The sequence below is a fragment of the Clavelina lepadiformis genome, chromosome 5 (assembly GCF_947623445.1).
Source record: "Clavelina lepadiformis chromosome 5, kaClaLepa1.1, whole genome shotgun sequence".
Taxonomy (NCBI): Eukaryota; Metazoa; Chordata; class Ascidiacea; order Aplousobranchia; family Clavelinidae; genus Clavelina; species Clavelina lepadiformis.
Window position 1 is genome coordinate 472,173 of NC_135244.1, and position 14,980 is coordinate 487,152.

The window sequence follows — 14,980 nt, forward strand, 5'->3', positions numbered from 1 at the left end:
AAATGACTGAAACCTGCGCGGACACTACAATGAAGCCAAAGATATTCAGCGTGACTGTGCTGCTTAAATCTGCCATTCACTGCGAACAACTCGTTTAATCGTCTCTGGTTCATTTCGAACCAACGCGACTCTGCTTCTGCTGCAACTGTCGTCCCACAACCCGCCGACACCTGACTCATCTCATTCGTCGACGCTTTATTGCTTTATTACGTCACACAGCGAGTAGTTAGAGCAGAAAGAGCAAAACAGAAATAATTTGCCGATCTCTGTCGAAAGCAGCCAAGCGCAACTCTCGTAAGACAAAGGGCCATTGTGACGCAGACGCCTTTCCCGACAATGTCTGGTTTGATCGGAAAGAGATAAATTTTTATTTTGAGGAGATTTGTCGATAAAAGCGAATTATCGAGCGGCTCGATCGAAATCGCGACAATTTACTGCCAATTGTCAGATTCATTCTAAGTTTTTTGGCGACTGTGTCGACAAAACTTTTTCGTCACTCAGATTTTATTCTCCTTCATTATGACGTCATATTTAACATTAAATCCTATGCTTGTGCTGACATCTTGTGACAAATTTTTCGCAATTTAAATTCCGCATAAAGTGCCAAAGGTTAAAAGAAGTTTATAAGTCATCACACATGTTGACATATTCAATGCATTCAAAAGTAAAATGTCATTCAATTAACTTCATTGTTGGTTGAATTCTCGATAAAACAACGATAGTCCCAACCGCTGTGTGGCAGTGTTGAGCATATTCCATTATTACGTCATTTCTTGTCAGCAGCTCCATTTTTCCTTATATGACAGAATGTCCACCTGGTTAAATTGGTTCATACGATTTAGTATTCATCAACCATCCTCGGTAAGTTAGAATAAAGCATACAGTATTCAAAAACATTTTAGCATTGATGGCGTCACAACCATTTTATCACGTCACAATTGCATCTCACCTTTCTTCAAACGATGGAACATGCTTGTGAATATATTTTGTCGCCAAATTTTTGTCAAGTTTCGCAATTTCTTTTTTGAAACTTTCGGTCAAGTCTTTGTTTGATGACGCACCTACCTATAGTGACATCATAAGTGACGATATATGATAAAACCAAGGGAATGTTATTACGTTAGATAAGATAGATATAAAACGTCGCAGTTTCGTCATACGTGCGTCATAATGTATCCGCTATCATGGGTTACTTCCAAGCAGAGTTCATAAACGTCACGAAAAAATCCCCAGATTGAGTGGTTGACGTCAGAGAAAAAAACTTGCGACTTCTAAATAAAAAGTTATAACAAGTTCGTATAACACTATGTTGTCAAATTTGACGTCACCTTGTCTTTATTTGGTCCACTCTTTTCTTCTATCGGAATGTCGGTGATGTCACTGATGACGTAATCAAACTTTCTCCCTTCCTTCACATAGTGACGTAACAATTCGATGCAATCGCCGATGATTATCTGCGGAAGATTCGAGAAAATTAGATAAGAATTGTTTTCATGATGTTCTGCTCCTTACCCACCTGGTAATTCTCACCCCTGTAACTATCGAGGTATTCCCCGCAGCACCCCCTTAGATGGGTCCTGCAACCCCTAATAACTACGTCATCAATCTCAACCATCGTCACCATCGCAGGAGATTGTTGGAGAAGTTGATTTAGCGCAGCTGGAGAAGTAGGAAGTGTTAATTACTTATTCTCTTTCTTTATCTTACGTCATAATTGGTCTTACCCCCGTCTCCTCCTCCCAGGATGAGGATTGTCTGATCGTCGAAGCGGAACCCCTCGTCCAATCCGATCAAAGTTCTCGTGTATACGTCGTCATTCTCCGAGAGATCTTCAACACACGTTAAAAAATTTACGATTGTAACGCACATTTCGAGCAAATTTGGAATTTTAGCGCACATTTTAAGTAAAATTTTGCCATTTCAGCGCACAATACTTACTCACGAGCCCATCAAGCAGCAGTAGATTGCCGTATTCTTCAGAACGCGCGATGGTGACTTGCTGGTAATCGCTTCTCTCATCGAACAAGATCTCTGCGTAATCATCTTCTGCTATTCGTCCGTCTCCGAGCTCTGAATATTGCCAGATCTCTCTTCCTCGCTGTAGCGGAGTCGTTCTGATAGAAACAGAATGCTTTCAAAAGCGCCATTGAGTGGTCATTAAGCATAAAGAAAGCTCACCTCTTGATGGCGCAAAGTGGTAGAACATCTTCCAGCTCGTTTTGTATATTTTTGGCCAACTAAATATCAAAATGATAAATTTTACAATGAAAACTTTACGTTTGTAAATTATCTGTGACGTCACTCACGAGTCGATGTTTTGTGACGTCATGATCAATAGACATCTCATTAAAATCGATGGTTATAAAATGATCGGCGAATGTGACGAGGGCAGTGGTTCTGAAACAACAACCAGGCCGAATCACTTATCCTTAAACCCAATACTCATACTAGCGTCAAAGTTAATGCATCGCATATTTTTATGGGAACACTTACTTCGGATCACCTTCGTTTTGAAGGAAACACACCGGAGGTAATTCTTCAGTCATGGATGCTTGCGAGCGTGAAAACTTGTGACGTTTTAAAACACTTTCAATTTTCCTCCAAATTTCAACGAAAAATTCTGCTCGAAGAATATCAATAAACATCACATAACATCGTCGGTGATTCATTGAAGAACAGAAACAACAAGAGATCAAATACTTTTCTTTTTTGTTTTTAAAATACCTTTATTACGTCATATAGCAAATTACCGGGTTGGTCTTTGAGACGAATTTCAAACAATGTTGTAAATACCAACATGATTGCAGATGACAGCTTGTGAAGAAATCACCACTTACCACCTGAAACGCAAACTGTTGTAAAAACTGTATTATGACCAAACAATAAAATATTGTGACGTAATGTTGCAATGGATTATTTCTATTTTTATAACAACCTTGATACCAAAATTTACTTTCTCCTCACTGGGGCTCAATCGTCTTGTTAACCGGCATATATGACGTTATTACAACAAGCTGTTGCTTTTCGTTGTATGCGCAACAGACCGTGTCACTGTGACGTTGTAATGACGTTATCTGATCGATGTGAATTAAGTCAGATTAAAAGATCAAAAACTTTGCTTTAAATACCAACTTGATGCAGTCTTTATGACGCAACAGTAAAGCTATTGTTAACAATAAGAGACAAATTGTGGGCAACGATTGGTTGCTACGATGCCGACAGATCTATTCATTCGTCTTTATGTGGCTTGCAGCAACACAGAGAACTTAAACAATTTTCTTTGCGTCGAAGTCAACAGAGTTTTCAAAAGTTCGGCCCGATATTGTTTTCTAAGTCCGGTAGAAGGGGGATTCCTAAAATTTTAAATACCGGACTTTGTTCGGGTCCGGTTTTGACGGGTCAGTATGTAATAATGATGTTAAACCAGTATTGGTCACTACATATTACGTATTGGCTGCTTCTCTGATTATTATCTGCGCTCATTTTAAACCGTGCTCATGTGACGACATAACCTGAATCAGAAAAACGTCTATTTCCACAGTATCACAATAGGGGAAACACTACAACTGTTTAAATAAGCCGCAAAACAAATCTAACTTATTACAAAATTTGTACTAAGTGTTGAATTTGACATAAAAGTTGAAAAGTCAAACTTTTAGGAATGATTCGAAAATATCTGGAAATTTAGATTTCTGTGAGACCGGATAGAAATTATTCCAAGAAAATCTACAAATTTTGAACTTGACTTGTTACTTCGCTCTGTCTATAATTACAACTTCAAGAGCAGGACTCAATGCTGGACTCATGGAAAGGTTTACTGGCGCACTCAAGGGATAAGGAATTTTCTGTGCCATTAACGCTAGAGGGCGGTGTGATTCCCACTTACACTTGACATTGCGAAGTTGAAAAGCTTAATTAAGTCTGACGACGTTGATGATGCTCATGAGGAGCTCACCATCTCGCTCTGTTGTTAATCTCTAGTTGTGTCTATTACACAACAATAGGCAAAATGATTTTCTGATGTGAATCAACGTTTACGTAACTAAGCATTCGTTCTAGAAACCATTTATGCAATACAGGAAAAAGCGTCATAATGAAGAAAAACCCTTAATGTGAGGTAAGAGGCACAGGAAACGCACACAAGCTACGTATAACAAGCGTCATTTCCTCGCTGTGCATTCACAGTGCAAGCTATGATATGTATCAGAGTATGATTACTCACAAAGAGATTTGTAAACAGCCCATCTACTACACGATCAAAATAGAAGCAAACACGGCACACGGCGGCACAAGCCAGACTGAATAATTAATTATCTATGTTCGGTATATGTCTAAGTTTTATAAGTTTACCGGTCAATCTAAACATTTTACTGTATTGCCCCATCTGTGGTCCCCGTCATGATGTACTCACCCGAACTGTTGACGCCATCCCTACATGTTGATGTCATCAAGCGGAAAAGCTCCTAGCAACTTATGACGTATGAAAGAGAAAAAAATCGGGAAAGTCAGAATATTTGCCGCAGAGGTTTTCAATCGTCGTCGAAATTGAACAAACAAACATTTTTATGTTGACCACAACACACAAACAATAACAAATTTTCAGGTGAAACTTCATGCTGCTGCTATTAAGGTTATTAGCTTTGTTCCGTTTCTTCACCTCGGATCATGGAAGGAAAGTGGCCTGGGACAGAGCCCAACCAAACCAAGCCACCTTAAGTGGTCATCATTGCAACGCTTAACCTTTTATGTCTTACCACCCGGGCCGAAATATCCTGAAATCTCTTCAACTTCTGGTAGTGATGAGGTCCCCAGACGTTCCAGTGCAACGCGATTCCGATTCAAAGATTTTTGTGTCTCTACAGATTCTTGTCGAAATGAAAAAGATTCCAATTTTGTGAAGAATTTGAAGTGAAAAGCTGGTCATAAAGCGCGGATGTTGTTGTTAGCTTTGCTGAGAAAGCTGCGATTATCGCGAATAGTTTTCGAAAGTTGTGAGGTGGGACGGTAGCTTATATGAAATCTTTGTGAAAATAGTTTGTACAGTAACAACAAATAGCATGTAAAGTTTCTTGGCTACTTAATAAAGGAGAGTCAACGTTCCCGTTCTAGAATATATAAGAATAAAATAAATTAGAATAAATAAATTATCACAGTCGAAAAATGTAAAATCACTTCCCTAATAGTTTTATTGCAGAAGAATATTGTTCCCGTTGTAGAATATGCGAACGTCGATTGTCTTCCATGATAATTTAATCTGAATTACTTCCGCCAATTCTGATTCATTTGATAATTTATGGCAACGAAAAGTTTGTGATTTCCAAGTTTTTTCTAAATAGCGATAATCTGGCGCTTTCATTCGTGGCGTACAGCAGCACTTCTTTGTGGCTGCAATCATTAAATAAACCACCACTGTATCGCGCCACGGAGTCATCCAGCAGCGTTTAAAACGTGACCTGGCATCCATAGTGAAGGTCCAAAGGATTATTGAATCATAATCACCTGCATTGTTGACCAAATAGCGGAGATATTTTTTCGCTTTCATCAAATTCTTTGGCAAATTGTCTCACAGAATCAAAATCTTCGAGATCAACTTGTATTGCTCGAATGACTGCTTTTCAATCGTAGTAGACGCAAATTGATCATGAGCCTGCGACGGCATATTGTGTCGCAGGCAGCTGTGAAGTCTACAAATATTTTCCTATGATCATAATTGGCCTGGACTGGATTCGCTGCACTTGATCGTCGGTTATTTTGTAAGCTCAACAAGTCAAGGTCATCACAGAGTGGGAAACAGGTCTTTGAATTTATGAACTTATTTGACCTCACACAATACCTACCTGGATTGAAATTAAAAGTCGTGATGCCGTTGTCCTGGCGACTGAGGCTACGCATGAACTGAATGTTGGCGAGATCAGTTTGGGCGGTGACTGTGAACATGTCAATGAACCCTTTTGGAGTTTTGATCATGCCAGACTCGGTGACTTCTGCGTATCTAATTATTAATAATGTTTTTTATTAATGCATTAAAATTATGGGAAGTAACAGGATCTGTAGGTTTCTACGTCACAGCAACTATTTTTGTATTTGTTGCCGAACACTGACTTGTACGCGAATCTCACCATAGACTGAGTTTTCTAAGTGCATTTTTAAGTGAAACGAATTTAATATTCGCTGAAGTCATGTGAGTAATAAATTCCACTGCGTAAAATTTGGAAGCTGGCTGCTATTTTACCTTTTATATAGAGTGAACGTCACTTATTGTGCTAGTGAAATTTTATTACTTTGAAAAGAGTCAGTTGTCGTTCACTCTTTCAAAGAGAGGGAGGATCTTTGAGTCACCGAAGATTCAGTTATTTTTAGAGTTTAACGCGATAATTTGGGATTGGTAAAATCAGAAACTTGTTAAAATTAAGCTATTTTATTAAATTCGAAAAGCTTCAAAGTTTTGAAACGTCACCAAAGCGAAAGTTCAAATATGTTGACAAACTGATAATGTCTGTGTAATTCGAAACTTAAACATTCTTGTAAAGTGCAAGATAAACTCCGAAAATTATGGAACTTTATTTTTGTTCTAGAAGATAATAAAATGCGTCTCATTTCAATACATCCTGTATTACTTCCACCAATACTGGTCCATTGTTCTAGCATATATTCAGCATTATAGAATATGACCACATACAACAGTTCTGGAATATGAAAATATGCAAGCATCGATCGCTTTCATTACAAGTTGCTTTCATCGATGCTGATTCATTTGATAATAATTTATGTCGACGACAAGCCTGTGACTTCCAAGCTTTTTCTCAGCAGTGGCTCCCAGGCGCTTTCATCCGTGGCGTGAGGCAACCATTCTTCGTGGTGCCAGGTATTAAAGAAGCTTCCCTTGTATTTCACCACAGAGTCATCGAGAACAAGCTTAAGGTAGGGTTGGTAGCCGTGGTAGGCGTCCCTGGGAGAAAAGAATTTTGTAAAATTCAACCAAAATGAAACTTCACTTTAAAATATCGCCCAAACGGCACAATTTCAATTTAGGCTAGTTTCGGATTGATTAAACGGATTTAATTAAGTAACCAAACCGATGTAAGGCAAGATTATGTTGCAGCTACTCAAAAATAAACTTACTGCCCCATAAGAAATATTAAGACATGGGATAGCATTCGCGCCCTGAAAGAATAATACGAAGAAAGTCCCTCCGACATGATATATCCTGCAAAGATTGACAAGTAGTTTAGTGAATTGAAACTATTTGGCTTTGCAAAGGAAAGTTTTTGCACGACTTAAACCCGACGATGATTGGTCAACGATGAAGCCCTGCGCACCAAGGCTGCGTTCATTTGAAATCGATTTGAATCGATTTTTACAGATTTTCTGTAAAATATCAGGATTTAATGAGTAATTATTGTTCATTTTTCTGTAATTGATTGGTTGAAGACAAACACTATATTTACCTTTGTCATTTGGTCGACAATAGCGGGAGTGTGTAAATATTAGGCCAAGTGGCTTTATACAGGCTAAAATCACCAGTCGTCTCATGGATGCGGCGTCATATGCAAGCTTTCGCGTAGTGGTAAAGATCATTTTCTTTACCTAGCTTGTGCATAAAGATGCACAATATTGGGTGGAAAAGGAAATTGCCCAATCTGGTTAAGGAAGCATAAACACTGCACAAGCCCAAACAGGACGTAGGCCAAGAAAATCTTACGCCTGCTTTTAAGACAATCTGCCTTTAATGTATTGAGGATAAAAATTGATCACGATTTAGTAATAATTATTGAAAAAATGCATTCTAACTAGAATGAAATTTTTATATATAAACTGATCATAAATAATGCACCCTACTGTTAATTTACCGGCGCATCTCTGAAGAGAGGTTGATGATCCTAATTTGGTGAGATTTGACTCGCTTATTACAATTCAGTCAAATATTTCAGCAACATTTTTCACAGCCACGGTTAAAAAGACTGAGTTGTTTTAAGGTAATGTAACTAATGGGATCTGGCACAGTAGTGCTGGTTGTCGTATAAGTCTGTTCAAATTCACAAGAAATTTCACAAGATTTACACTAAAACGCACAGGAAGCTCGGGCACAAAAGTTTATTGAAATGACAAAATCCATTCTAAAAAGAACCTCAATTGACAGCACTTAATTTTTGTCCTTCACTAAAAACTCAACCCTAGAACGAATCTAATGTACAAAAAACTTGCAGAGCCTCAAAGAAAAAACAAAATCAATGTTGGTCGCAAAAAAACAAGCGTTAATTTTTAATCAACAATAGGCGTTAAATACCAGATAAATTCTCATCAAAGGTAGCGGAATAACGCGTCACAAGAAATAAGCCAAAACAAATGCACATGGATATGATAGAAAAAATGCGTCAGATCGCAAGCAGTTATAAAACTCGAGACAAATAAACAAAAATGAAGCAACGAACAGCTCCAATAATAACAAATGTTAACAAACACACGTAGGACTAAATTACAGTATAATAGTGGACATAACTCATAAAACATAACATAAACATAGACATAGACATCAAAAAATAACATAAATATAGCTCATAATACCAATCATGTGACTCAGGTCAATGCAGAGTCAAATTATTTGTTTTCAGTAAACATCGGTTACTTAGATCGTGACCAATATTCCTCTTCAGTGTATGCACTAAAAGCAAATGACTTCCAAATACAGGAACTTCTTATGTCCTGTTTGATTCTGAGGTTTGTTTATGGTTCTTTACCCTACAGGGCATTTTCTTGTTTTATCTAACATAGGTTCACGTTCTTCCATCACATATTTAGAAAACTTCATCATTTCTTCAGTGTAAATTATTCAATTTCTTTCCGATGAGAGCAAATGTGTAAATGTAACTTGGAAATTATGTTTCGACCTTTTCTGAGGTGAGCTGCAATGCAAGTTAAGTTGTTATTAGGCCGTGCATCGACTGTAGATGTAAAGCTTCTTTCTATCATCAGGAACGTGTTTTATGGGGCACAAATAACCCTGTATTGCGTGTTGGACGATGATGTGGTGAAACATAGTGGAGGATATTTCATGGAATGCAAACACACAGAACTACAATCCCACGCCATCAACGAAACTGCCAGAGGAGAACTTTGGAAGCTCAGTTTAAAGTTGAGTAGCAGAGCAGAGTAGTCAGAGCGTTCCAGACACCAGCGCATTCCTTTCAAAAACGACAATGGTGGTCGTGGAAGCGCTTTCTTTCTCTCTGATTATCCTATACTTATTCTTTGCTTGGTTTAAAGAGCTTTGCAATCGTATGTCCCATTTTGCCTTATACTTTGTGTCATGGCCTTGGAACTCAGATATAAAATCAAAAATAAGTAAGGCTTTTATTAAAACACAATCGCTAGTCCTAAAATAGAATATAATTAGTTACATACGACATGACTAATAGATAGATCTATATTATTGTAGTCATTAGTGCAGGGTTGCACAACTGTTCAAGTTAATTTAATTGCATCACAATTTATTTCTAAGATTAGAAGTTTGGTGTGAGGTTTTGAATTAGAAATTAGCAGTAAACACTTAAGTGGCCCGCGCAATCATTCGTAAATCTCATGTGGTCCTTTGGCCAAAATAGTTGGACACCCCTGCCTTAAAACAACTCAGTCTCTTAGACGTTGCTGTGAAAAGTGTTGCTGAAATAAGCGAGGAAAATCTCACCAAATTAGGATCATCAACTTCTCTTCAGAGATGCGCCGGTAAATTAGCAGTAGGGTGAATTATTTTAGATCGGTTTATATATAAACGTTTCATTCTAGTTAGAATACATGTTTTCAATAATTATTCCTAAATCGTGATCAATATTTCTCCTCAGTACGTTAAAGGCATATGGTCTTAAAAGCAGGCGTAAGATTTTCTTGGCCTACGTCCTGTTTGGGCTTGTGCAGTGTTTATGCTTCCTTAAGCTGATTGGGCAATTTCCTTTTCCACCCAATATTGTGCATCTATTTTCATTCTATAAGTAGAAGCGCTTATAATCATGCTTTCAGTTTCTTTCAGAGTATCCCTAGTTGCGTTGACTTGTGTCGATGTGGTGCAGTTTTTAGTGGAATGGGAATGAGTGAAAAATATCGAAAAGTAAGAAATCAAACCAAGTTGAAAGTTGAAATATTAAAAACGGGAACCTTCAGATAAGTGAACTTGAGAACAATCTTTAAATGTGTTTTGGTCTGAGCAGCTCAATTAAATCTCGAAGATTTTGATTTTGTGCGAAAATTTGCAAAACAAATTGATGAAAGTAAAAAAATATTTCGAATATTTTATCATAAATGCAAGTTCATTTAATTTTTTGCAATTTTTTCTTTGTTTAATGTAAAATAATTTATAAGATTTTTTAATTTTTTATTTTCTTTCTGGTGTTGCCAAAAGAGGAACGGATAATATGTCACGCTAAAGTCTTGGTGTCAGACCCTGACCGTTTATACGTCACATAACCAATCTCTGTTCTTCTGACTTCTAACAACATTTACCCGAACATTAGCAGAATAAATTCAACAACATATGTTATCTGTCAATAAAAGCAGCATTAAAAATAGCGTAAAACAAGAAATGCATCCAAACCTCACTAAAATAACAATAAAAATACATCACAAGTTGATCAAAACATTGATACTAAACAGTACGAAGTCACTTATCGTGGCTGAAACATTTTGAAATATATTTCTAAAAACACATTTAAAACAAATCAGTCTCAGTTTAAATGCGATTCAATGTTTTTAAATTTGCTTTGAAAGGATATTTTATGCAAAAAATGTGGTTCAATTTACTGGTGAGTGCTGCCATTGCAGCGGTTGTTGGGTATTACTGGTTGAATTATGTGAAGAAAGGACCGATTTATGAAAGTGACAAGAAGTTGAATGGAAAGACCGTTCTTATCACTGGTTAGTATTTGACACTGCTCGATAACTCAATTAGCTGTCGTGTTCAATGTTGAAATATTCAGGTGGAAACTGCGGGATGGGAAGATTGTTGGCGATGGATCTTGCCAAGAGAGGAGCTCGTGTTGTCATCGCATCGAGGAATTTGGAGAAATCAAACAAAGTTAAAGATGAAATTATTAAAGAAAGCGGCAACCATGAGGTATGTGATGTCTGTTATTATCACGATGATGTTGAGAATAAATTTTAATTTGTGTTTAGGTTCGAGCAATGCAAGTTGATCTCGAAGATTTTGATTCTGTGAGAAAATTTGCAAAAGAATTTGATGAAAGCGAAAAATATCTCGATTATCTTCTCAACAATGCAGGTGATTATGATTCAATAATCTATTTATTTTCAATAAACTTTCATTTTAAACGAACACAATGGAACCTCTTAAAATGTTCATCTACATATGGCTATGCAGGTATGGTACTGGAGGGCATGACCAAATATGGAATAAATCGCATTTTTGTCGTCAACTACTTCTCTCGTTTCCTCCTCACCAACCTGCTCCTGGATAAGATGAAGAAGCAAAGCGCTGAGAGACCGGTCCGGATCATCAACCTCATATCGGACATGTACAAGTCAGTGCTCGCCAACTTATATGCATATATATCTATATAACACATATACATAGCAAGCAACTTGAACATGTTCTCAATGAATGCTTTGTAATAGCTGGTATTGGAATATGATGTCATGTATTCTTAATTAGATATGTAGACTTCGACGAATCTGACATGACCAGGGACTCCAGTGGCTTTATGGGCCCTTTCATTATGTACGGCAAAGCTGACCTTGCTGACGTCCGATTTTTACAGAACCTCACTCGTAAGCTGAAGGGTTATGACATCACAGCTCAACTTTTTAATCCAGGTAGGAGCCGTGTGAGGTCAAATAAGTTCATAGATTAAAAAACGTGTTTTCTTAAGCGATGTTATAGCGTTAGCGAGTTAAAAAAGTCTTCAAAATATGACCAAATATGGTGAACTCATCCTTCCAAAAATGATTAAGAGATTAAAGCTGCCTGTATGGCGCAACCGCTTTGATTATTATTAGTCGCTACATTCGCTTCCTGACATACGCACGATCCTTGTATCCATGCATAGCTTGTATATATCCGGAATTTTATTTTCACAGCCGCTATAGCAATCAAAGCAGGCTGCTACGCTTCAAGAAACGGGATGTCATAAATTTTGGTTGTAGTCGCCCCAAATTCTCCCACATTTATAACCTAACAAACACGACTTCATTCAAGCATATCGAGGCGGACGGTCTGGCAAACTAAGCAACGAAAATGATCTTTACCCTTTGCCGGAACATGGTTAAATTATTGGCTTTCATAAACCAATCGGTCACACCTTAAACCACTACGCGAAAGCTTACATATGACGCCGCCTTCATGAGACGACAGGCGGCTTTAGCCTAGAGCTAGTCGGCCTAATATGCGCACTGCCCCGCTATTGCCGACCATATGACGAAGGAATATCTATATTTTCATAGTGCTTGTTTTTAACCGATCGTTTACAAAAAATGAATAATAATTACTCATTAAAATCTGGTATTTTGCTGAAACTCCGTGAAAATCGACTCAATTCGATTTCAAATGAACGCAGCCTTGGTGAGCAGGGCTTGATGGATGCGGTGAATCAGCACCTAGTTTAAGTCGTGCAAAGACTTTCCCCAACCTGAGAATAAATATTCCTGTACTAAGCCAAATATTTTCAATTCATTAAACTACTTGTTAATCTTTGCAGGATATATCATGTCGGAGGGACTTTCTACGTACTATTCTTTCAGGGCGCGAATGTTATCTCATGTCTTAATATTTCTTATGGGGCAGTAAGTTTATTTTTTAGTAGCTGCAAAATAATTTTGCCCCATATCCGTTTGATTAATTCATTAAATCCGTTTGATCTTTTCGAAACGAACCTTAATTGAAAGTGCGCTTGTGGGCATTGTTTTAAGGCAAAGTTTCATTTTGGTTGAATTTTACAAAATTCTTTTCTCCCAGGGACGCCTACCACGGCTACCAACCCTACCTTAAGCTTGTTCTCGATGACTCCTTGGTGAAACACAAGGGAGGATTCTTTAATACCTGGACGCACGAAGAATGGTTGCCACACGCCACGAAAGAAAGCGCCTGGGAGCCACTAATGAGAAAAAGCTTAGAAGTCACAGGCTTGTCGTCGACATAAAATATCGAATGAATCAGCATCGACGAAAGCAACTTTTAATGAAAGCGATGGATGCTTGCATATTCTCATATTCCAGAACTGTTGCATGTGATCATATTCTATAATGCTGAATGTATGCTAGAACAATGGATCAGAAATGGTGGAAGTAATACAGGATGTATTGACATGAGACGCATTTTATTATATTCTAGAACAAAAATAAAGTTCCATAATTTTTGAAGTTTATTTTGCACTAAACAAGAAGGTTTAAGTTTCGAATTACACAGACATTATCAGTTTGTCAACATTTTTGAACTTTCGCTTTGGTGACGTTTCAAAACTTTGAAACTTTTTGAATTTACTGAAATTGAAAAAAACTTTGATCTTGTCTCAAATAACTTAATTATAACAAATTCCAGATTTTACCAATCCGAAATTATCGCATTACCGACAATTATTCCTATGAACAATAGAATTTTACTTTTAAGAAAATAACTAAACTATAAACGAAAGAATTCATGTTTTCAAATTTCAGTGTTTCTGTCAATGTTTGATTCACTGCATGAACTTCACATTTAAGCCATTTACATTTGGAAGCCGAGTTCGTTTGTGATGACAATTAGAAATATGTCTATTAGGTTTAACTTACACACAATATAATACAGCACCAAACTGAATCCATTAAAAATTCTTTCCTCATATTGTAAGTTAAGTTAATCTGCGAACACATTAATGCTCAGTGGCCTTCAGTGTCTCTTAGTTCGTGTAAAATATAGAATAAAAACTTGTGTAGTGATGCGAGGAGCAAGCGACTGATTGATTAAGAAGTGCGAGGTTGTCCTAACGTCTGACACATTTACTACAACTAGGATGTGAGATAAAAACTGGGGTTGTGGGGACAACTGCAGCACAGTGTTATGACGATGAGGGGATTCCCTGGATGGTTTTTGCGATAACTTGTGGTTGCCTGTTATTTTATTTTTATAAGATTGTGGAATTAGGGATGTTGTAATATATGTTTATAAATTTGTTTAGTGAAGCTCGAAGACTTGTAAAAAACATGTGTTAGAAATGTTACTTAGCCCATACTCCGCAGACTACATACATACCACTACCAAACCACAATAAATTGCTAAACCAATAAACCACTATCTCTAACAACAAGCTGTCTGACCTTTGTACGTTGCCCAAAGTTTAGACCTAAACCTTGTGTTGTAATTCCTGATTGTGTTAAAGAAGAGATTTTGAAGTTTGACAGCTGCCCATCAATCCTAATGATTGACACTGGTTTAAAATATCATTTTCGATCAGTGACGTCACTTCGGATAAGGTGAAGAACATGTTTACTGGATTTTTATTGGTCGTTTTTACATTCCAGGAAACTGAGCAATTGAAATTTGGAATCGTCGGGATTATTTGTTCAACAATTTCCTGTGTACTTAATAGCCGCATCCATCAAAGGTGTTGAACGGCTCGCTTATGCGTTCTTTCAACCGTATAAATGAAATCGTTGCACACTTTGAAATTCAGCGAAAGTGTCACCAAGTAGGCTACGGTAGTGACATTTATAAGAAGTTTTATATTTAAGTGCATTGGGGAATGGAAGCAACTGTAAACGACATTGTTGTGGATTATTAATTCGCCGTTCTCATGTTTAATTGAGTTCGATTTTTATATTTTGGATTAAAGAGTTTAATTCCAAGCGTATCTAATATATTTGATGCAGACTGCGCCCGTTGTCGCTATAGTTTTTGCTTTAGCCTGGAATTAGTTCTAGACAAATCTTAGCTGCTGACTGTGAAATTATTTTGTAAAAGTTGAGCAACGGATTCATTATCAATAAAACAACTAGCATTGAG

The 14,980-nt window shown here is 37.2% G+C and overlaps 2 protein-coding genes and 1 long non-coding RNA gene across 4 annotated transcripts; 1 reads left to right on the forward strand and 2 right to left on the reverse strand.

Moving 5' to 3' along the window:
• Nucleotides 1-486: 486 nt before the first annotated feature.
• Nucleotides 487-3,930, reverse strand: LOC143461333 (spermine synthase-like). 2 transcript variants are annotated; one of them, XM_076959229.1, is made up of 12 exons: nt 2,954-3,930; nt 2,751-2,840; nt 2,494-2,620; nt 2,307-2,397; nt 2,179-2,237; nt 1,939-2,114; nt 1,725-1,829; nt 1,517-1,659; nt 1,329-1,454; nt 1,161-1,271; nt 950-1,065; nt 487-815 (listed from the first exon to the last, which is right to left on the reverse strand). In XM_076959229.1, the coding sequence occupies exons 2-12, from the start codon at nt 2,797-2,799 to the stop codon at nt 767-769; spliced, it is 1,152 nt and encodes a 383-aa protein (XP_076815344.1). In that variant the 5' UTR covers nt 2,800-2,840; nt 2,954-3,930; the 3' UTR covers nt 487-766. The 2 variants fall into 2 exon arrangements, with proteins under 2 accessions (XP_076815344.1, XP_076815343.1); XM_076959228.1 differs by having other exon boundaries at nt 2,936-3,930.
• A 2,351-nt stretch (nt 3,931-6,281) lies between these two features.
• On the reverse strand, nt 6,282-7,237 carry LOC143460570 (uncharacterized). Its single transcript, XR_013117902.1, has 2 exons — nt 7,123-7,237; nt 6,282-6,949 (listed from the first exon to the last, which is right to left on the reverse strand). It is a non-coding gene; the product is annotated as an uncharacterized LOC143460570 (long non-coding RNA).
• A 3,500-nt stretch (nt 7,238-10,737) lies between these two features.
• LOC143461338 (dehydrogenase/reductase SDR family member 13-like) lies at nt 10,738-13,362 on the forward strand. Its single transcript, XM_076959234.1, has 7 exons — nt 10,738-10,905; nt 10,968-11,104; nt 11,164-11,269; nt 11,369-11,528; nt 11,660-11,820; nt 12,702-12,786; nt 12,959-13,362. Exons 1-7 carry the CDS (start codon nt 10,767-10,769, stop codon nt 13,140-13,142), a joined length of 972 nt encoding a protein of 323 aa, XP_076815349.1. The 5' UTR covers nt 10,738-10,766; the 3' UTR covers nt 13,143-13,362.
• The last annotated feature ends 1,618 nt before the right edge of the window (nt 13,363-14,980 follow it).